At 37.3% G+C, this 21,774-nt stretch overlaps 1 protein-coding gene across 1 annotated transcript in view; it reads left to right on the forward strand.

The window, feature by feature from the left end:
- SEMA3E (semaphorin 3E) overlaps nucleotides 1-21,774 on the forward strand; it is a 145,152-nt gene that overhangs the window by 108,263 nt on the left and 15,115 nt on the right. Inside the window, exons 6-13 of the mRNA XM_005240154.3 lie at nucleotides 4,013-4,132; nucleotides 6,138-6,280; nucleotides 8,995-9,109; nucleotides 9,468-9,537; nucleotides 10,818-10,962; nucleotides 15,988-16,210; nucleotides 18,890-18,981; nucleotides 20,137-20,178. Of these exons, the coding sequence (XP_005240211.1) occupies nucleotides 4,013-4,132; nucleotides 6,138-6,280; nucleotides 8,995-9,109; nucleotides 9,468-9,537; nucleotides 10,818-10,962; nucleotides 15,988-16,210; nucleotides 18,890-18,981; nucleotides 20,137-20,178 (950 nt within the window). The remainder of the gene's footprint in view (nucleotides 1-4,012; nucleotides 4,133-6,137; nucleotides 6,281-8,994; nucleotides 9,110-9,467; nucleotides 9,538-10,817; nucleotides 10,963-15,987; nucleotides 16,211-18,889; nucleotides 18,982-20,136; nucleotides 20,179-21,774) is intronic.

Raw genomic sequence — 21,774 nt, forward strand, 5'->3', positions numbered from 1 at the left:
AGCAAGTGGTGAAAAAACTAAACTACATTTGAATATGTTTCTCTATCCAAGGAATCAATTTCAACAATATTTTTGGGTTTTACAGTTTTAAAACAGCTTCACGTATCTGTGTTTTTTTCTTTTAGTCCAGGCAATAAACTAAAATAAATATTTTTTCCTCTCAAACCAGAACACAGAATACTTGACTGACAGACAGAAAATACAAACATACAGAGGAAGTTTACCAGCTAAGCAATAGATAATTTCTTTTGAATTTGTTTTTTTTTTTACTTCTGTGAAAAGTGTCACTTGCTAAAAATGTGAATTGGTTGTCATGTGAGTAATAACTGGCTGACAGTCAAAGAAATGCATGAAAGGTGCTGCTTATTTTCTACTCATTATGTTCTACTCCTTTATTCATAACATGAATTTTATATTTTACACAGAAAGGACTGTTGATGAATAATAGGTTAAGTTTGCAGTACCTTCCAGTTTGAAGCGAGTACACAAAACATGCCAATAACAAATGAAGGAAACCCACTTCTAAGGCAGAAGCAGCCTATTTATAGAAATCCCTTGCATTAAGTTTTTTAAATTGAATCACATGCTTCAGTCTGTTTTACTTTTAAGAGTTTTTATCTAGGAATTCTTTGTTTTAGAAGGAGTTTGTATTTGGTTTTGCTAATACTTTGCTTTTAACAAAAGGGCAAAAAAAATAAAGGTATCTTTCAAGTGGTCCCAATTGAACTTTGATGTATTTCTCTTGAAAAAAATGCTAGCTAAAAAGTATGCATGTATCACTTGAGTTAAAAATTATTTTTGAGGTCCATGGGGGTGGATGGGTGTTGTTCATTTAAATAAAGGAAGAATAAAGTTTCTATTCTTGTTTTAGCAGAATTAACCAGGCTGTGTTAAAATTTAAATTTTAGCAATTATTTTGCAAATGCATGTTAAGCTGAGGTTAGACTGGAAGATGGGAGGGGTGGTGAAAGTCTGTGAAATTGCTGAGTTGACTTTCACTGGAAGATACTGGTTTATCAGTACATGTACAGCAGCATAAAACCCTGCAACGAAGACAGGGATGAGTTGACATGTAGTAGTAGTAGTAGTAGTAGTAGTAGTAGTAGTAGTAGTAGAAGCTTTTCAACAGAGGAGAAAAGAGTAGAAATATTGCCAGGATTTGTCAAACCGCAACTTCAGGTTGTCTTTAAATCTAGAATTAGTCAGCATCCGTAAAAATCCGGTGGTGTTCAAAATATATAACATGGATTTAGAGGATATGCAAAAGACCATTGAAGAGTAAAAGAGAAGATCCTTTTAATGTCAAAAGTGTGAAAAATCTCAGAATTATGCCAAATGTTCTTGTGCTGGGATCTTTGCCAGTCCCACTCATCAGTATTTGTCTCACCACTCTCCTTAGGCTAGGTGACCTGTCTGCTCATGCTTGATACTTGTCTTATGTTTAGTTTAGTAACACTTCAGGGTAAAAATCAGATTTAATTCCTGTATCTGTACACTATCTCTCATGAAGCAATATCCATCCAAGACCGGAACTTCCATTTTCTGCCCCCAGGATCTCACAGATAAAATCAGTGATAATTTCCCCAGTATATGGTAGAATGCCATACCAGCAGGTTAGTTATCTATACTAACATTTTATACCTGTGTCAGACAGAAGGAAAAGGCTTCATAGCCAAACTTCTGAACATTTAGGACTTTTAAATGTCAATCCTGATCAACCGCAACATGTAACAAAGCATTTACACCACACTGATGGATTTTCCAAGGTTCACTACAGTTGGAAAGGATAAAAGCATCACATTTTGGATTAGCCATCACCATAATTAAAAAGAAAACCAGCCACTCTGAGACATTTTCCCAATGGAATTCTTAACAGGGGATTTACGACTAATGTAACTCGTTAGTTAGGGTTGTGAAGATTGTTTGGAGCATTACTGAGACACTGGCAAATTCTGTTGTTTAATCAGCCCTGTGTTATTTAAAAAATAAAGCTCACTACTAGTGTTGGGTAACTTTAACTTCTACCAATGCTGTAATTTATTCTGACTTTTCATTTCACTTGCCAATATTTTACCCTAAATCATGACCATGTATTTTAACGAGGCAATAGCCATGCTTTATATGATGAAGCCTAAGGCAAAACTATGCCCAGCTCTGAACCAGCAGAGGTTCCTGCATCAGCCCCAGCTGCCAAACTATAAATTTTTAAGAATCATTTTTCAGAGTTACGGTACCATTCAATTTATATCTATCTCTTAAGCGGAACAAAATTTGCACTTTGAGGGAGACTAACAAGCAAAATTCTTGCTTTTGCTATAATCCTTTATAAATGCCAGCGAATGTCATTTGAATGGATCAGTCCCGTTTATTTTGATGAGGGGGTAGGAAGCCCTGTCACTGAAACCTCCACTCAGATTAGCCACAAATTGCAAATTATTTCCCTCTTGAACAGTTTAATTCTTGCTGTGTTATTTCCTAATATAAGGATGCCACCTAGTGACAATGTCTGCTTCTGAAATTGGACCTAAACAATTTCTAATCTATGTCCACAAGGGAGTGAAATATATTTTTCTTAATGTTTAGTCAGTTAGGGGGAGTTGCACCCATGCATAACTAAAAGGTATAATTATTGCTGGGATTTCATAGATAGAATGTCATAGATACCTAATATCAAAATTTTACATAGGTCAGATAGAGATAGGCTGGATTTTTGAACATATGCATGATCTAGTTGAGCCTAACTACATATAGATTTTCAACAGTTATGATCAATCAGCCTATTATTTTTAGTATTTTCCTATGCTTGATTGATTTGTGAATGCCACCTAAAGCCTTTGAAAATGGGACCCAGTCTCTGTTCCCATCAATTTTTCAGGAAAATATTCATCACCAGTTGTGCAGGATGGATGAGATCTCAGGTTCTGTCCCTACTCTGGTGAATATTTTAAGGATAAGAAAACAAGTTACTGCTGGACCTGGGGAAAATAGGCTCTTTTTCTCTCTCCAGTGAAAACCTAAGCCCCTCAGCCAGCAAGTTATACCCACACTGCAGTTATTTCAGGTAAAGCGGAACAGCTCCAGTAGGCTGGCTGGAAAAAACACTCAGCCTAATAAAACAAACAACAAAAAAAATTACTTCTAAGATAGCAGGTACTGCTTCTCTCTCCAGCTGGGGAGATAACTGCACCCAGCCCTCCGGTATTTTCAGTATGTGCTTCACTAGTGAATCTTTTTTTCAGCCATGTCTTGCCCAGAGCCAAATGTGATAACCATGCTCAGGAAAGGCTTCCTGTCTGAGGTCCACTCTGTGGATTCAGGCATGGTTTAGTCTTGAACCCTATCCCCAGCCCAAATCAGTGGGTTGGTGCAGCTATCACTATTCTTCTCCTTAGCACTGCATGCTCTGAAACCTACTGCTGCCTTTTCATTCCTTTCTCTGGCTCCTGTTATTCCTGGCTCCTCATAAACCCAGCATGTCCCTCCCAGTTCTGGGACCCAGCAATGTGCTGCTTCTCATTAGCAAGACCAGAGCATGTCTAGAAGTGCTCGAAAGCAAACCGCTGGTCAGAGTCTTGGCACTGGTGAAAATTTAGGTACTGAGAAGGGGTAGGTGTCTCTAGGGCCAGGCATTAACTGCACAGCAGTGAGGGCTTTGACCTTAGGTGCCTGACGTGGCAAACGTGGTTAGATGTTAATTGAATGCCTTCATGTTGCGTGTGTGAATCTATCGCAAAGTTATTAAGTCAGATTTGAAAATGTGGCCATGTCCATGAATGAGATTTAAGATTCTTGTCCTTGTGCTGTTCCAACTGTAAATGTTGCCGTGCTGGTAGGAAAAATGTCCATATGCTGTTTAGACTATATGTCACTTAGTGACCCCTTACCTGAATTTGATCGAATATTAATGAGCCATCTTAATAATGCCATTCCTAGCATATGCATTCAAACGACTACATAGAGTGTTACCAAACTGTTTTGTTTGGGGTTTGTTTCTTTAATGTGTGGCCTGTAGGTGGCGAGCTTTTTACTGGTCTCTACAGTGACTACTGGGGAAGGGATGCTGCTTTATTTCGCACCATGAATCGCTTGGCCCATCTCCGAACCGAACCTGATAGCGAGCGCCTATTGAAAGGTATGGGAAGGAGGAACCAGAGGTGTTTTCGATGACTAGCCCATTTCTGTTTAACCAGAAATAAAAGTTATCGTTCATGCCTATGTACATACATTTGGAGGTGAATTTGTTTGAACTATCTTTTTAGCATGAAACTTTTCATGAAGCCCCTGCCAGGATGAACAAATTGAAATCTTTACTTCAATTACATATTGGATTTAACAAGTGGAACTTTTAAATCCTTCATTTCTCACTTTTAAAATTGCTTTTAATTTCTACTTTGAATATTCTGTATTATTTCATGATATGCCAGATATAATTAAAATAACATGTAAAAATTATCTATTTAACTAATGGGTGCTTCTAATTAGAACAATACTCTCTTTTTGTAGATGAGATCATTTTGTCTTCATGTTGCAATAAAACAACTGAATCTTTGCCAGTTTGTGTAGGAAAGAGATGTCATGCAATAATGGACAATAATAAACATATAATGATCATGCAATTAAATTAAATAAAAAGTTAAAGCAGGTAATTTAAAAGAAGAAAATTAAAATATGCCACAAGAAAAATAATGAAAAAAATCATGTGCTGGGAAATTTAAAAATTGTTTCATACTCTTAAATGTGAAATGTAACTGACAGAAAGTCAGTGTTGAAATTTTTGTGAAATGGAGAGTCAGGATCTTGATTTGTTTAGCTCCAAAAGTATTGCAATGTTTCATCATAACTGTGATGTAATTACCGCTGATGTTTGGCAAGGACACTCAATAATTGCCTTTTGTGGTGATTCATATGGTGGTCATCATCTTTTCACTTAAAGGACAGACACCGAAGAATTTTCTCCCAAATTTCAAGGCGGTCTTCTCTCAAATCAGAAGAGAGAAAATAGTTCTGCTGCATACTTTTTCCAAACACAAATATGACCTAAGACTTGAATTAAATACTTTTTTATTGTTGTTTAGATCATTTTTTACATCTGCTTTATCTCCTGTACTTAGAGCCTTGCTAAACTGAGTGTTTAAACTGGCTACATAACGGTAGCAACAATCAGGTGGATGTTTACAATACGCAAGTGAAGTTTCTCTTCTCTTCCCACTGGAAGATTTCATTGTGTTAAATATAGAATTCTCTAAATTATGGCCTCAAACTTTGTTCTTCATTTTGACATTTCAAATTTACAGAAAGGGAATATTTTAAAATTTATATTAAAAACACTTCAGAAAATCAGAAAGTTGTATCAATGTCTTAAAATGCAATGTCTGTTTTCATAGAGGACAGGAAGTTAGAAAATATTTACGTTACTCACTGCTTAAGAAATCTTACTAATTGTATGAATGACATTGTCATTTAAAGAACTTGTGAAAATTTTGCTACAATTCAGTGAGATGAAATCACAGCTCTGCTTGGTGTGAGATTAAAAGGTATACAGACACGGACTGAAGTCTGAACTTAGGTTTCAACTTTTTAGCAAAATGCCAAAACAGGAAAAAATTGGGAGGTTTTTATTTCATGACAAAGATACACAATGTATCTTCTGTCTATGAAGATATATGTTCATATAACATCTTTTAGCAGAACTACCAGAGCTTTTCCTTTATCTAAAAGGCTATTTGTCCAAAGTTGACATTCCTACACCTGGTTTGTATGGGTTCAGAGATTGTTATGTGAATATTAGTGCCAGCTTTCAGCTTAATCCAAATTAAAATATATAAGCCCCAGAGAACAGGACAGGAAAAAGGTCTTTTTCTTGCACACATACAAAGGAATATTGATTTGTGAATTTGAGCTATAAAATCGGTTTGAAATTAATGTATTCCACATGTTCTATAGATACCCACCCACAAAAAAATGTATCTTTTTCCTATTTCTATCAGCCTATTCCCCCTAGGTAGCTCTCTGACAGATAGATCCCTGATTCTTTAATTTAATTTATTTCTTTGCTACCAGATGATTTTAAGGATTGAAAAAAATAAAAGAATGTTTTAATAAACTGGAATTGAAATATTTTTTGTTTTCTTTTAAAGAACCCAAATTCGTTAGCTCATACATGATTCCTGATAATGAAGACCATGATGATAACAAAGTATATTTCTTCTTTACTGAAAAAGCATTAGAAGCCGAGACAAGCACTCATGCCATATATACCAGAGTGGGACGTGTATGTGCGGTAAGATTTTTTTTCTGATTCCCCAGCTAAATTAAAAAAAAAAAAATATTCCTTTCTTTCTCTCTTTCTCTCTCTATGGCAAATATGGCATCTGTTAACATATGTGAAAGTAAGTTATAGGTCTGAATGAAAACCCTACATCTAAACAGCCTCAAACATTAGAAAATTCAGAAGTGATCTGAAATCTGGGCTCGAAGACAGCTTTTGCTGAGAGAAGAGCAAAGCCCAGTAATCTTATACAGCTCCATCTCTCTTTGTGCTGATAAATGGTAACAGCAATAGCAGCTGCCCACAGGGCTTTTGTACCATCCATACTCTCAATTCAGATCAAGGCTCCATCGCCCTTAGTATTGGTTGTGGGTCCTGGGCCTCTTGCAGCTCTCACCGGTGACATAAACTGATGTCACCTTACATTCCTGGTGACAGGACCAACCCAGCCACCAGTCCTTTCATTCCCTTTCGCCTTCCTATTCTGTCTGCAAGGAGCAGACTTAACTCACCTGTATTTGTGCAGGCTATCCTACCACACAGCTGGATAGGACAAGAGGAGATGGGCACAGATTGAAACACATGGAATTCCATCTGAATGTAAAAAACTATTTTCTTGCTCCCAGGGTAGTTGAACACTGACACAGGTTGCCTAGAGTTCCCATCCTTGGAGAAAGTCAAAACCTCACTGGACATGGGCCTGAGCAATTTGCTAAGCAACTTGCTTAAAGCAACTTACTTGGAGCAGGCAGTTGGATTAGACGGTCTCCAAAGTCCCTGCCAAATTCAGCTATTTTGTGATTCTGTAATTTTTTTAAACCTCTTTCTGATGTATGAATGACAGGAGGGGTGCAATCCTAACCGCCTACAAAGTGCTTTATAAATAGTAGCCAATTCATGTTTTCATTTCATATCCCATTTCTCTTCTCGATGGTAACTAAGGCAAACTGTGCAGGCAGGAAAGTAGAACTGAACTGTCCAGCAAATTATTATTGAATCCAGGCATAAGGTTTACCAGAACGAGCCATAAAAGGCCCAAGGAAAGACATCGCTTCCCTCCACTGCCCTGTACGATTATTCCTTTCCCACTCAGGCCACGCTCCTGGTGTGTTGATCCTATCCCTTTTTGGCACCCTGGCCCCACAGACAGGACGGAGAGTTCGGCCATTGCTGGAGAGAGGCACTGTTAACAGATGATCTCCCAAATCAAGCTACCCATAATTGCTCCTTTTCTGAACAACTGATGAAGTCTGGGTGCATCCCTTTTCTATTAATTGAACTATGGTAAGGCTGATGAGAGGAGCTCTCTCTTTCCCATTGGGACTGCTTGGTTAGAAGAAGGAATGAGACATTTATTTCTTAGCATCTGATTTTATTTCTGAAAAAAGAATTGCATTCCCCCTCCTAACTGTAGGGGATATACTCCTAAAACTATTGGGCAAAGAGCAAAATACAAGTTAAAAATCTTCTGTCACTTCAAGGTATAGTATATATCGCATATGCTCACCAGCATACTACATCTTAACATTTCTTAAGGAGTGCCCATGTATAACTTAAACCACCTGAAATATGCAAAGTACCAAATTGCAGCCTAAGACATTAACGTTAACAAAGCCAGTTGGCTCTCAGAATTCAAGCCTGCATCAAGATCTAAAGTATAATTCTTTGGCCTATGTTCTGTAGATGTCTGAATAGATTATTTTAATAGTTCCCTCTAGTCTGAAATGTATTGACCTGAATGTCTTATCTCTAGCCATGGATCAAACCAAAATCCCACAGAGCTTTCTCTTCCACTTGTCCAAAACTCCAAATCCTTCAGCATCTGGGCATTAGCTTCACAGCCATGTGCTATAACTCAAATTTGATTTAATGAATACAAAAAATAGCTTTGATTCAAGAAGTGGCTTTTTCCCCCAGCTCTTACATTTTCCTCTGAGCTGTAACAGATTTCGCAACACAGAGGCACCTACTCTGTAAATTTCTACTTTTCTAAGTAAAACAGATCTCTGTTTTTGTAAGATCTCAGTGTGAAGCTGGGGAAATACATTAATTTCAGTAGTTTAGAATGAAGTTGTGAGAGGAGTTTTGCAAACCTAATACAGAGCCTGCAATAATCCGTTAGACAGTCAGCCTGAACATGAGGACATAGCTTTGAGGATGCCGCCCAAAGATTACAAATTGATTACTATGTAGCATCAAATGCCTCTTTTTCTTGACAGGCTGACAGTCACAATAGCAAGACAAAGATGAGACAGGCATAGAAAAGCAGGTCTTATGTAAAGTTGTTGAGAAATTTTTAGAACATCACGTAGATACTCACCTCAGACTTGCCCCGGCTGTACCAGCTCTATGGATTCAGGGCTTCAGTTTCCACTCAGCTCCTAAAGCAAAGTTAAACTTTGCTAAAAGTTCTCAGTACATCCAGTTAACAAAAATGAGAAATAAAAAAAGCTTTACAACAGCTGTATAGTTAAAACTATCCACAGATGCAGCACAGAATTAAAGATTTCTTATAAACCCACAGCTCTTAATGAGACCTGGATTTGATCAGCACAATCCTACTTGAAAACTGACTCCAGAGAAATAATACTAGTAACAGACGTGTGGTTTGAAAATGCATGCTTTTGGCATTAAAAGATACAATGAGTAGCAAATTTTGCAAGGATGTTTGTGCTTCTAGACTTACTCATTCAAATTACCATCAGCATTTGTTTCTTTCCATGCAGAATGACATGGGAGGCCAGCGAATGCTCGTGAATAAATGGAGCACTTTCCTCAAAACCAGGCTAGTTTGTTCTGTGCCTGGGAGAAACGGGATTGATACACATTTTGATGAATTAGGTAAATATCCTAGACTGCAACAAACTTAAAATCATCATATAAAACATATCCTTTCATGATAACACATCTTACTGCCAAATCTTGTGCTTGTATTCATTAACAGGGAATGGTTGTTAGCATTTTGTATCCAGCGTCTGTGAAGTTCTATACACACATTAACTATCTATACATAAGTTGACTATCATCAATTATGCTTTTAAGTATTGCATTGTTCTTCAAGATTGTTTTTAAAATCTGCAAAAAATTAAATTGCTTATACAAGTAAAATGAGATTACACTCTTAACAAGCGATGAAGTTTCTCTTTTGGGGCTGAGAAAAGTAATTTTCTACCAATAACATTGCATTTAAATTTTACAGAGGATGTGTTTTTGCTGCAAACTCGTGATAACAAAAATCCAGTGATATTTGGCCTCTTCAACACTACAAGGTAAACAATTGGAAGAAATAATAGCAGCAATAAAAGAATGTTTGAACAGCCTGTTGGAGAGATAGAAGTTGCATGATAAATATCCCTTGGCAAATATGTAGTAAACAGTTTAATCCCTGTTCTATTCACAGTGGGCTTCCGTGTTAATGTAAAAACTGCTCTATGACACTCAGGGGCCTGAAGTCTCATTCAGTGATCCAGTCTATCTGGATCATATATTAATTAAAGTTTTCTCTGCTTGAAAATTTCCTGGTGTCAAAGTATATGCACTCCTGCCTGCTTATAATAGCAGCCTAACCAGAGGCACCTGTCTTCCTTCAAAGCTCGACTGTAATTCAGGTTTAAGGAGGTAGCAGCTTAAACTCCTACTAACTTCTTAGTGAAGCCCAAAACACCAGCTGTAGTGCTGCTGGTGGCCTCCTTTTCCACTCAGCCTGGTTCAAGGGCAAACACGCGGTACCTATTTCTTGGCAATCCAGCTGTTTAGGATGCAACTTGTAGAGAAGAGCAGCTGTGCTTTTCACTCTCCTGATTTTTTTTTATTTTTATTTTTATTAATAAAGCAAGGCAGATCTGGTCCTCTAGGGATGCAGGCACCTAGCATGTCCTACTGCCTCCCTACACCAGTACAGAAAGGTGGGCACACAATTGAAATTATCTTGATCACCTTTTGGAGTCTTTGGAGAGAGTTTCTTTGTAGAGCACCAACGCTTCTTTAAAAAGTAATGAATCACTTCTCTGGAACAAAGTAAATAAAATTTAAAAGTGAAAAAAGATACTTTTATATGATTGATCTACATAAAGTGATCAACATTTCAACTAACCAACATTTCCACTCAATGTAAACAGACTCCTGCTCATTTCCGTCAGCACTGGATGATTCCCATCTTTCCAAAGTAACAACAGGGGAAAACTTAGAGAAGAAAATTCGTTAACTGCTTAAGTCATGGATCAAAGACATATAAGACCTAAGTGCAGTTCATTGGGCTTCCTCTGCATTTATAAACAAGCAATTTAAAGCTTGTGTTCACCATCTTCAAATTTTGGGATAACAACACCGATCTTCTCAGAGAAATGTTATAAATATAAATCCATTGAAAACTTGGTAAAGAACATTGGACACAGCAGATATAAGAAAAGCATACAGGAAAGAATAAGTAGGTTTTTCTCCCTGGATACTGTTGAAATGTGATTTAGTTTTAATTACACAATAATATCAGTGTTACATGTACAGAATGTGACATACTGCTTTAATAATGTCTTTGAATTTTTCTTCGTAGCAATATATTTAGAGGATATGCTATATGTGTTTACCACATGGCAAGTGTCCGAGCAGCTTTCAATGGACCATATGCTCATAAAGAAGGACCTGAATATCACTGGGCTCTATATGAAGGAAAAGTACCTTACCCTAGACCTGGTTCAGTAAGTACGATCTGTTTTCCATTGCTTTGCCATGTAAATGAATTTGGGAAGGAAAGCCAGGCTGCTGCTAATGTACAAATCTGCCTGGCTTCATGATCCAGGATATAGTAATTTGGATGCATACATACTTTAGCATTTCTGGAAAAGTGTGGAGTGGTTCAGCAATAAGTTTAATCAAGTACTAGAACCACACATTTCCCATAGGAAAATAGCGGAATTAAGCACATAATGTTTTCCAAAATCCTGTTAACAAAATTCTGTTCAGATCCTAAGGTCCCAAAGTCAGGACCCCAGGCAACAAGGATAGAAACAGAACTTCTAGAAAGTGAATCAGATGCTGCATTCAGAAGCAGTAAGTGCATTAGCTGGGAAGGGACCTCACTTTCTATTGAGCCTAGAATAACAGTTCTTCTAAATTTGGCTGCTATCGTACTATTTTGCATCTGAACCTTGATAACTTTAATCTAAATGCCAAAGAAATACATGAAAAATCAAAATTTATTTAAGTGCCTTGAGGCAAGTGTGAGGTTTTTTCCTTATGGCACTTTCTGGGGACAAACTGTCCCTATAGACTTGACATGGGAAAATAAAGCCAGGCTGGACTGGAAACATATACCTATAGTTACATTGTAAAAAATATGTACTTAAGATACATGCAATTTTTTCCAATGTAAATAAGATTATTACTAGAAATAACAAGCTTACACAAGGGAATTAGTTTTCTTCCTGTTGCCTGCTGAAATCAAGACACTTAACAAGTGTTAAAGGAAATACATTTAAATATATATATATACAGTATTTCAAGATCAGTTGGTTCTGATTCCTTTTATTCATCTCTTTTTCAAAAAGATCAAATTTCAATATTTCTATGATTTAGAAAGTGAGCAGGTTAGAAATGAGACATAGATTTTAACAAAAGTAACTAATCAGAATAAATATGTTTGTAAATAAGAAGTAAATCCTCCAGAAGACCTGAGGTCTTTCTTTCAAGATTGGTTCTTTCTAGAAGCAATGGTCTAGCAGTCTCACAGTTCGTTAGCTTCCTTTCAGACAACACAAAGTGATATTTATTACCCTTAGATCATGTTTCTGAGCTTATTAACATTCTTGTTCTGTACCCTTTAAAAAGAAGATAGAAATACTAAAACTACATTGCAAAGACTCAAATTCAGCAAAATTGCTCATGCTTTTTGCCAATTTTCACACAAGTTTCTTTACAAACTTCTTTTTCTTTCAATGGACATTTATTAAAAATAAGAAAAAAGGCATATTTTGAAAATGCATTTAATCTGGCAACTATTGTCACATGCTCCACAACTACAGGTGCTGTCACATAGAGAGTTGCTCCTGCTTGGCACTTAGATTTTTCATTTGGTAAACAGAAATTCTGGAAGAAATCATAAACTTATTACTTAGAGTCAGGTAATTAATTTCTACAAGGAATTCCTGATTTCTATGTTGATTTCTGCAAGGCATCACAAGTCATATTCATCTCAAACTCTTTTCCTTTCTTCTCAGGTGTTTCAGAAGCTTGTGCCCCTGTAGGGTCTTAGTCTGGGACTCTCACATCCCGGCTCAGGGGGTGAGGACACTGGTCCTGCCTTCAGTGCCTGTTGGTGGGGTTGGAGGGTGCCCTTTGCATTGCAGGGGCCGGTCAGCATCTCATAGAAGGGGCACAACCAGGGCCCCCCTCACCTTTCCCTTCCTTCTGCAAGTCAGCAGGAGCCCCAAGGGCCAGGCTAACCCAGACAGCATCACAGCCAGGATTTCTTCTTTGCCCCACACCTTTTGGGAATACAGCTCCTTAGCCACCCACCCATGGCAATTTTGCTATCTGTTGCAAAGCTGCTTTTATTTACACTCCCTGAAGGTCTGCCCCTTATCATGTCAGCATCGTGCAGATTTTTGACTTTGTGAGATGCAAAGACATTTCTAACAACTGTGTGGCTAAAATCGCCCCCCCCCCCAGTATTCAAACTTCATCTCTTTATCTTCTGGCAGGCTGGGGGCTCACTCTCTTAGCGGAACAAAGAGTTGCTGGAGCATTACTTCCAGTGTTGTTTTCCCTTTGATAACTGAATCAATATTCCTTTTTATACTAAAAGCAATCATTTGCAGAAATAAACATTGCATACAATTCATTTATCACTGAATCGCAGGAATGAGATGTGGAAAGGCCTATTACCTTATCTGGTCTGTGCCAGTACAGCCTTTCTCCCTGTAGTACGATTTCAAATGTGTGTTCTCTCACATTTTAAATTAATGTTTTTCTCTGCTTCTCTTGGGGTTAGAGACAGAAGTTAAAATGCAGAAGTGGATGCTCCAAAAGAGAGATTATCTAGGCTTTAAACAATATGAATATGGTTTGACCATCTTGGCCAATAAACTACCACTGTAACAGTGCTGACATTAATACTATTTTTTATTTTGTTTGTTTGTTTGATTGATATAGAACAAAGTCATTCGTATTGAGTCAAGATAGAAAATCAGATAAGTAAATGGTCACATTTTTAGCAAAATTATTCAAAGGAATTATTGGGGGTTTATTTGACATTTTATACAGCAGATTTACATCTTTTTGCAGTTTTACCAAATACTGAGACAGTACCATGCACAGATTGCAGAGTGGCTGTGTATTTTACAAAGATGATATGGCCCAAGTTATTTAAGTGGCATTATTTCCAGGCAGTAAAACACCTCACATACATTATTTGGACTAGCGTTAAACACGGGCATGAATTCAGTATTAATGACTACAATCATTACATTGATATCTCCTAGCACTGAAGATTAAATTGTGATTTTTTGGCAAGAAGCAGAGAACACTGAGTCAGCGCTTCAGCAAAGCTGATGATGATGTACAGAAAGGCTGCCCTAAGCTCCACTCAAAGTGCTTCCCTGCTTTGGCTCCGAGTGGCTGCCTTTGGGTCAGGCTGGGCTGTAGCCTCCCCAGCAGGCAAGGCATGGGACCTGAAACGGATATAGGAGATCGCAAGTAATTTTCCCAATGTCATAGAACAAGTTAGTGGAGGAAGCAGATCCTTCTTCTGTGTTAATTGATTTAATCATGTTTGTTTCTATATGTTGCAGAGCACACCTGAGGATGAAGTAGCTGGCTCTGCCAGCTAACTGGGGATTAATTGGTTCATTTTTGGCTGCTCATTTAGAGCACAGTTTAGAGGTCTTTCAGGAGCATGAAGAAAAAGCATGGTTTGGTCTGTAGCCCACAGTGTTAGGTTTCACACTCCAAGAAAAAGTCAGCATATTGGTAAACCGAATCCCACTACCTATCTTATTAGAGGAGTGACAGTGAGAAGATGCCCAAAACGACCTGCCATTAGGCATCTCTGAGAGTCAGCACTCTTTGATCTTAGCTATTGAGTGGGTAAAGATGGAGTTTATAAGGAACGAGAGTAGAGCTTAAATAAACAGAAAAGCACCATGAAAGAGCTTAGAGCTAAATAAACAGAAAAGCACAAGCTCTGCAATCTGCTGCTCTCCAGCCTGCCTGGAGCACAGCTTCTGCTGTAGTCCCAGCTCGTGTTCTGCTGATTCTTTTAGTGCATTTAGACTGCGCTGCTTCTGGGAATGACATCAGTTACCCCAAAAATGGTGTTGATAGACTTCAGAGATGGCTGCGTCTACTGTTTCCTTTCTAGACTGCTTGATTTTATTCAATTAAAAATTAAAAGCCTGTGAAGTATTATTTTTATTAAAGCTCTCCAGGGCTAGAACTTACCAAAAGGAACCTGGCAATGCCTATTCACTTGGTATGCAGTGCACTGAAAGCAGAGGCTTAGCCTGTCTTCATGCTCTAGCTCTGTCTCTTTATTGCAAACAGCCAGTGATATTCCATCACTAGGTTGATTAGACAATTACTTTAAAGTCAACACTGAACAAATACTTTCCTGTAGCTAAGCCCCAAAAGTGGAAACAAACATTGCCCCACTTGACAAGTGCAGGAGTTTGTTATTGTCAATTACAGTTGACCACAAGTTTAAAATTACTGTTTCCAGTAAACATGAAGAGTATTTTATTTCATTTTATTGACTGAAAAATCCAGTTTGAATAGGGAAAGGCTGCTACTGTGGCTTTGCTTAAAATGCTTCTTAAAACCACACTGTCTTATGAATATTTGGAGAAAGTAAATGATTACTGAGATAATTTCCAGCTTGATCATAAATGGTTTCAATTAGACATCATAAAGTAAATTGGAAATCTAGAATCTATGTTCAGTTAGGGAACACTATATCCCTCACAAAGCATCCTAAAATTAACTTCTCTGTTTAATGCATTAAATTATCCCTAATTGCACATTTGACCGTAGGAGTAAGCCTCTTTTAATCAATCATTGACGTAAAGTCTATTTGCTTTGCAAAACGGTAGATTGATCAATACAAACATTGGTATTTCAAGCTGAAATGTGATATATAATACTGTCATCGTGAGTTAGGAATTAGAATCAAATATAATACTGTTACAATGCCCAAGATCAAGAATTACTGTTTCTGCTGGCATCATTTTTAAGTGTGCTTAGTTTCTTACGGTAATACATTTTGCAATCAAAACTAATAAGACTAGAGATTAATTTCAAGCATTAGTATTCTGCTGACTTCACATGTTTGTGTCTCCACTGGGACAGAAAACCCCTTTCACCTGACTCTGTCAGTGGCCATTTTGATTACACCCTCAATATGAATTTAGGGATGAACTAAGCACTACAATTTTTGTCAAAATCTAAAAATGTCATTATTTATTCTGCTCTCAGTATGCCAGAGGGGAAGGAGCTCCCTCTTTCTAAATGTGACAATGCCAAGGCTCTGTTTAGCATTCCCTTTCCTGTCTTCTCACGATTAATAATCCACACATGCATAGGGTTCACCATCCCAATTCCTGCTGTGGTCTTCTGTGCCTGTTTTTACGCCAGGTTTTCTGTAGGCTTGTCATAACCCCTGAAAACAAGACCAGTCTCTGACAATTTATTTGGCAAACCTTCGGGATAATCTATGTTTTATGTTTTTGCAGTGTGCGAGCAAGGTGAATGGCGGTCTGTACACTACCACTAAAGACTATCCTGATGAAGCTGTCCATTTTGCCAGGAGTCATCCACTGATGTATCAGCCCATCAAGCCTGTTCATAAGAGGCCAATACTAGTTAAAACAGATGGGAAGTACAATCTTAAACAAATAGCAGTGGACAGAGTGGAAGCTGAAGATGGGCAATATGATGTTTTGTTTATTGGCACAGGTAAATTAAAGAAAACAAGACAGACATTGTTTTAAGTTTTGGGTTGTTGTTTTTTTTTTACCTCCAGGATGAATTAAATTATGTATAGTCCAAAAATAAATAAAAAAATACAACATCTCTTTATAACAATCATTCTTTGCGTGGCTGTGCCAGCCTTCACCTTACAGAGGGGGTTAATCATTCTAGACATGTTTCATTGTGCTGATAAAATTATATAGAAAAATAATGGTAGGGAAGCACTTAAAGACTAGGAAGAGAAACTTAAGTACAGGATTCCATTTTTCTTTCTTTCTTTCCAAACAAGAACTTTAAATTAAAAATCCTGAACAACTGGCCTTATTTTTAAAACTTCAGAACAAAATCATGTATCTCAGCATAGCTCTGAGCTGAGCCCTGGAGACCTGAGAAAAACAAAAGTGATACAATTTTCAAAAATAACAGTTCAAGTTACTGGCTTTATTCCATGGTTTATTTTACCCAATTTTGGAGACCACAAGTCTAGCTGATACCATTAAAAAGAAACTGCCAGCTTCCAGATTTGGGTTACAACACAGCTCAAGGAAGGAAGAAGGAAATACCCAAGTTTCTTAAAAAGAAACTCTTAGAAGTTTTCTGCCAAGTTTTCTTGTCTTTCTTTTGTGCCATTTTCATAGGGAGCTTGTTTAAAGAGGATTTTTAAAGAGGATTTTTAAACGTCTACCAAACAAATATGGCTAAGGTAAAATATATCATAGACCTGCCCTAACTTCATGCAACCAGACAAAAAAACCCCCACATTCTAATGACATTTGAAAAAATAAGAAAACTCAAGAAAATAAGAGGAAAGCCTGGAACTAGACAAGACTTTGGTCACAACTAATCTGTCTGGAAAGATTCCAAGGATTCATATGTTCGTATTTTATCAATTTAACAACAGGAGTGGTATCACAAATCATTTTGACCATTTTTTCTAGGAAAGCAGTTACAGTGAATTATTCTCTACTAATGAAATTCCTCTGATAAACACATTTCAGTGTTCAGAACATTCAAAAGAAATGTTTGTACAATAGCAAAGGCTTATTTATATTAGGGCTGTTTTCTAAGCATTTTTTAATGGCCTCAGTATGGTCACAGTACTGGACTTAGTGTTGTCTAAAAACATTGTGTCTTTTGTCATGTATTTCTGTACATCAGCTTTTATAATGGTGCCTAGATTTTTTCAGATTTTCCATTTGCATATGTGATTGAAATCTTGTATCAAATACTCTTGTAGACAAGTTCTCTGCTCAGTGAAGTTGAATCTAAGGGGACTTAAAGAGTGTGCTTTAGACCTGTGCTGAACTGGCATCCAACACCTGCTTAGCCTTCTTGAAATGTCTAATCTCAGGTGACAAAAAGTTCCAGCATAGGAATTTGGGCTTTAGAAACTCTAAAACAAGTCCTGCAATCTCTGCTCTGGCAAAGGTCCCATCAAAAAACTCACTATTTCTCTTGGCAATATAATGTTAGAAAGGGTTAATTTCTTTTTTGTCCGAGTCCAACACCTGCTGTGTAAGACAAGTAAAGAGTCTTACCAATGAGCAGAAGTTTTCTAAGGGTAGCAGTGCAGGTTAGAATGGTTCATCAAAGATGAAGCCTGAACGTCAAGGCTTTCACATGTCTGTTAGCAGGATACGAAGAGGGACTTACTTAGGAAAATCAGAGCTCAGAATGCAATTTCTTTTTGCTGTTCCATCACAAAATGGATGCCTTTGGTTAGGTATTCTCTTTTAGAAGTGGTGTAGGACCCCATTTTAATGGTTCCTCTTTAAGTTTGCCCCTTTGATCTTTTGCTGAATATTTTCCCCAGTGCTTGTCTGCTTAATATTTCCCCTGTAAATCAAAGGTGACTAAAAGTAACAGAAGAAAGAAAGCGATATTTGCCACTGTTGATGAGTGAGTTTTGGATTAAGAAAGGCAAGACTATTCTAATAATAGTCAGCAAGACAATACTGAAGTGGTGGAAGACCATACGCCCTTTGCGTGTTTTAATTTCCTGCAAGAGTCATAGTGACAGAGAGGCTGATAAATCTAGACTCCAATGTGCCTTAGACTTTTTGAACGTGCAGCTTTCTCTTGGTTCATCTTCCTTTGATTAACAACTTCAGACCAACAGCAGCTCAGTGCTTCCCTGGAGCAGGGTGAGAACTGTGGGCAATGAGCCCCTAAAGGTTTTGTGTACTCTTGCCTGGAGGAACGGAGCTGCTGCCACCAACTAAGGAGAGTTAGTCACTTCCTAACTAGTGTAAAAACTCACAACTTATAATTAAAGCTATTTTACACTCCCTTGCCTTGATGGACTCAGCTCCTGCCTATTCTCATTTCTTTTTCTGAAATATAGTCACCCTTTTCGTTCCTTTTACAGCTCACGAAGGGGTTATGACCCAGAATTTGAAAAACACAAGTCAATTAATCATATAGCTTGGGGATGTCACAGTTGACTTTTATTTGCCAGGGACAAATTGTCATATGTGTTTATTTTCTAAGAATAGGAGTCCTTAACAATAAAAGCAATATGCAATTACCTGTACATATTTGGAAATTTCTATGCATTATCACTTTGAAGAAGTCATTTAATGTATTTGAAGGCCATATAAATGTTTCCACCAATTATAACCTTTAGTTCTGTTTTGTTTGTTTTCTGTTTAAATTTATTCCCAGATAATGGAATTGTACTGAAAGTCATTACAATTTACAATCAAGAGACAGAATCAATGGAAGAAGTGATTCTTGAAGAGCTGCAAGTATTCAAGGTGAACTGTGCTTTATATGAAGCATATATGAGAGTCTTGAATTTTCTGCAGAACTAAAATTTCTAAAAATATGAGGATAGTCAATTATGTAACAATTACGTGCAAGAAATTTTCCAACGATCTAGTTATTTTATGACTAATCTTCATTTTCAGCTGAAGTTTTCCTGAGGTGGAGGTACATAGCCCAAGTACTGAAGCACATTGCAGCAAACCAGGACTACTGTATTTCTATTTACATGTTTGGAGGTTGTAGTGTGGCTTTTAATTGGAAACATTGCAATTACCCCTCATATCCAATTAAGTATTTAAAAGGGTAAAATTGCATGTGCAAAGTAAGCTTCAGTGAGGTCCAGATAAAAAAAAAGAGCAATCCTCAGAAAGAGTGAATCAGTTAATCTGTCTTTACAGTGGGCAAACCTGAGTCCTACTGAGGCAAAATGCCATTTTGTTCAAGAATAGCCCATGACTAAAGCTCAGTATTTGGTACATGGCAAACTAATATACTGAAATCCTCTTAGAGAGTATTCAGTTCCTATCATGTTAGCCACATAAAGTAAGAGGCTAATCTACTTGGATCCATAAGGAGAATCCAACATCCAAATTTAGATGTTTAAACCTGGTACCCACATTTAAGGCCTGTGACTATTGACCTGTTGCCTGGGGGGAAATCACAGAAATCGCCCCTCTTGATAAAGCTCCTTTTAAATACACCTATTAGGGGCTATGTCTTGCCATTGCTCCAGGAAATCTGAGCAGAGGGCAGGGAGGACAATGGTAAAAGAAGGAATTCCTGCTATTTTTATCTTATCTTCAGTGAATGTTTTGTTATAAAGAACACTCCACTTATCACTTTCAAGTAGGACAAAAGAGATTCAGTGGTCCAAGATCTGATGTCATGTTTGACAGGGAAATTGTAGTGTTCCTGTGGCTCTGATAATCCTGAATTAAGTGTTGACTGGTTTTAGACTCTTTTAAAGCAATACTTCTGAAAGTCACAGTTTCCTCACATCTTTCTGTAATATCAGAACTTAAAGAAAATCAAAGTATCAAGCAAAGCTGAGTATAATAAGTAAAGATCAACATTATTTTATTCAATTTATTGTCATAATAAGATACATTTTTTTTCTAAGTAAGGAAATATTTCCTATTTTCTAGGTGCCAGTTCCTATTATTTCTATGGAAATCTCTTCAAAAAGGGTAAGTATTAGACAAGTTTGAAATGTGAAGATTGTGACTCAAATGTAACAAAGCTATAAACTGTATAGAGATAGATAGATAGATACATATATACATACATATATACATACATAGATAAACAGAGGTATGTACATCGTCTATAGTGAGATCTGTTCTGACACATGTAATCCTTTTGTAATATAAACTTATGGTGATATGATCTGTTCCTTTATGAAGCATTCATATTTTCCAATTCTAATGGTATATCTCCTTAGTTCACACTATCATGCATATCAAAGCAAGTAAAACCCAATCTGTTTCATGAATTACTGGCGTAGTAATCACAGTGGGGATTAGCCTGGTGTATGTGGCATCTCACAGAAAAGTTCCTTGCTGATAAATGCAGACAGACTTCAGCCCCACGGGGCTATCAGTGCAAAAAAAGCCTTGCTGGCTCTCCCACATGTTCAGTTGCCCATGAAAGGCAGGGCTGTTTGGATCCAACTGCCTTTTGAGTTTCTGCTAGTTTCTGCCAATATAAACACCCAATTTATTGCTCTTGTAGGTAGATTCTCATTTGTACCATATCATCATATCATCTCAGGATGAAGCCATTACAAACATCCCAGGATAGTTATATTTTAATAGATATTAAACATCCAGCACAATATAGGTGAACATAAATGTATTGAGACGCAAGTAACAAAGAGTGAACTTGCATTAATTGGAGCTGTGAGTGTGCCCCAAAAGATCAGTTAGTCTGGGTGTCTAGTCAACTTGCATTCTTTCTGTAGGTAATGCAGAAAGACAAACTCACTCTGATGGTGATTCAGAGGAGGATCTTAGGTGTAGTGTATTCTGAATTATTTCCTGGATCAATCTGGGTTTTTGCCCATGGACTATGAAAGCAGCTCTCGAGACTAGATTGTCTAACAACGCACCTGAGTGATTATTTCGAGAAAGACTTCAGTGTCATTTCAGATATTTGCCTTACCTTTAGCTCTCAATGAAATGTCATGGTGAAAGGGTTGTGCTGGAAGAGTAAAAAGGAGATACTCTATAAAAAATGAAGTAGTCTTTCTCCATCACATCCAGCTCCCAAGTGCTTCTAACTCTGCTAATTCAAGAAGTATCTTGAAAATCTGGAGAGAACCGTAAAAATGCCACCAAAGCAATCCAGTGCTTGAAGAATAAACCTGATTGTGAAAAGTGAAAGTAGCTTAACTTTTTCAAGATATCAAAGAGGAGACAGAGAGAAGAGGACAGGTATAAAATTTTACCAGAGTGACTTCCTATTGTATGAGTGTAAGGCTTTTTAAACATTGATGGCAAAGCAATGTCAGATTAAATAACCAAGCTCACCTTGTTTGATATAGATAAACTTAATCTGGAAATAGGATAGTTTTCTGATACTGAGGACAAGTAAATGTTGGAATATGTGTTAGGGACAGGTTTAGCACTAATTTTGTCTTTAAAATAAACATAAATATAACTTAGTTGAGTTTATGTGAAAAAAGTTATGTAGCTTGAGCATTTTGGCTGGCCTCTTTTGAACTTGGAGTTAGTGAGCCTGTGGAGACCTCCTTGATAGTTTTGTCTCATTACCCTAATAACACT

This window comes from Falco peregrinus, chromosome 6, assembly GCF_023634155.1.
Source record: "Falco peregrinus isolate bFalPer1 chromosome 6, bFalPer1.pri, whole genome shotgun sequence".
Taxonomy (NCBI): Eukaryota; Metazoa; Chordata; class Aves; order Falconiformes; family Falconidae; genus Falco; species Falco peregrinus.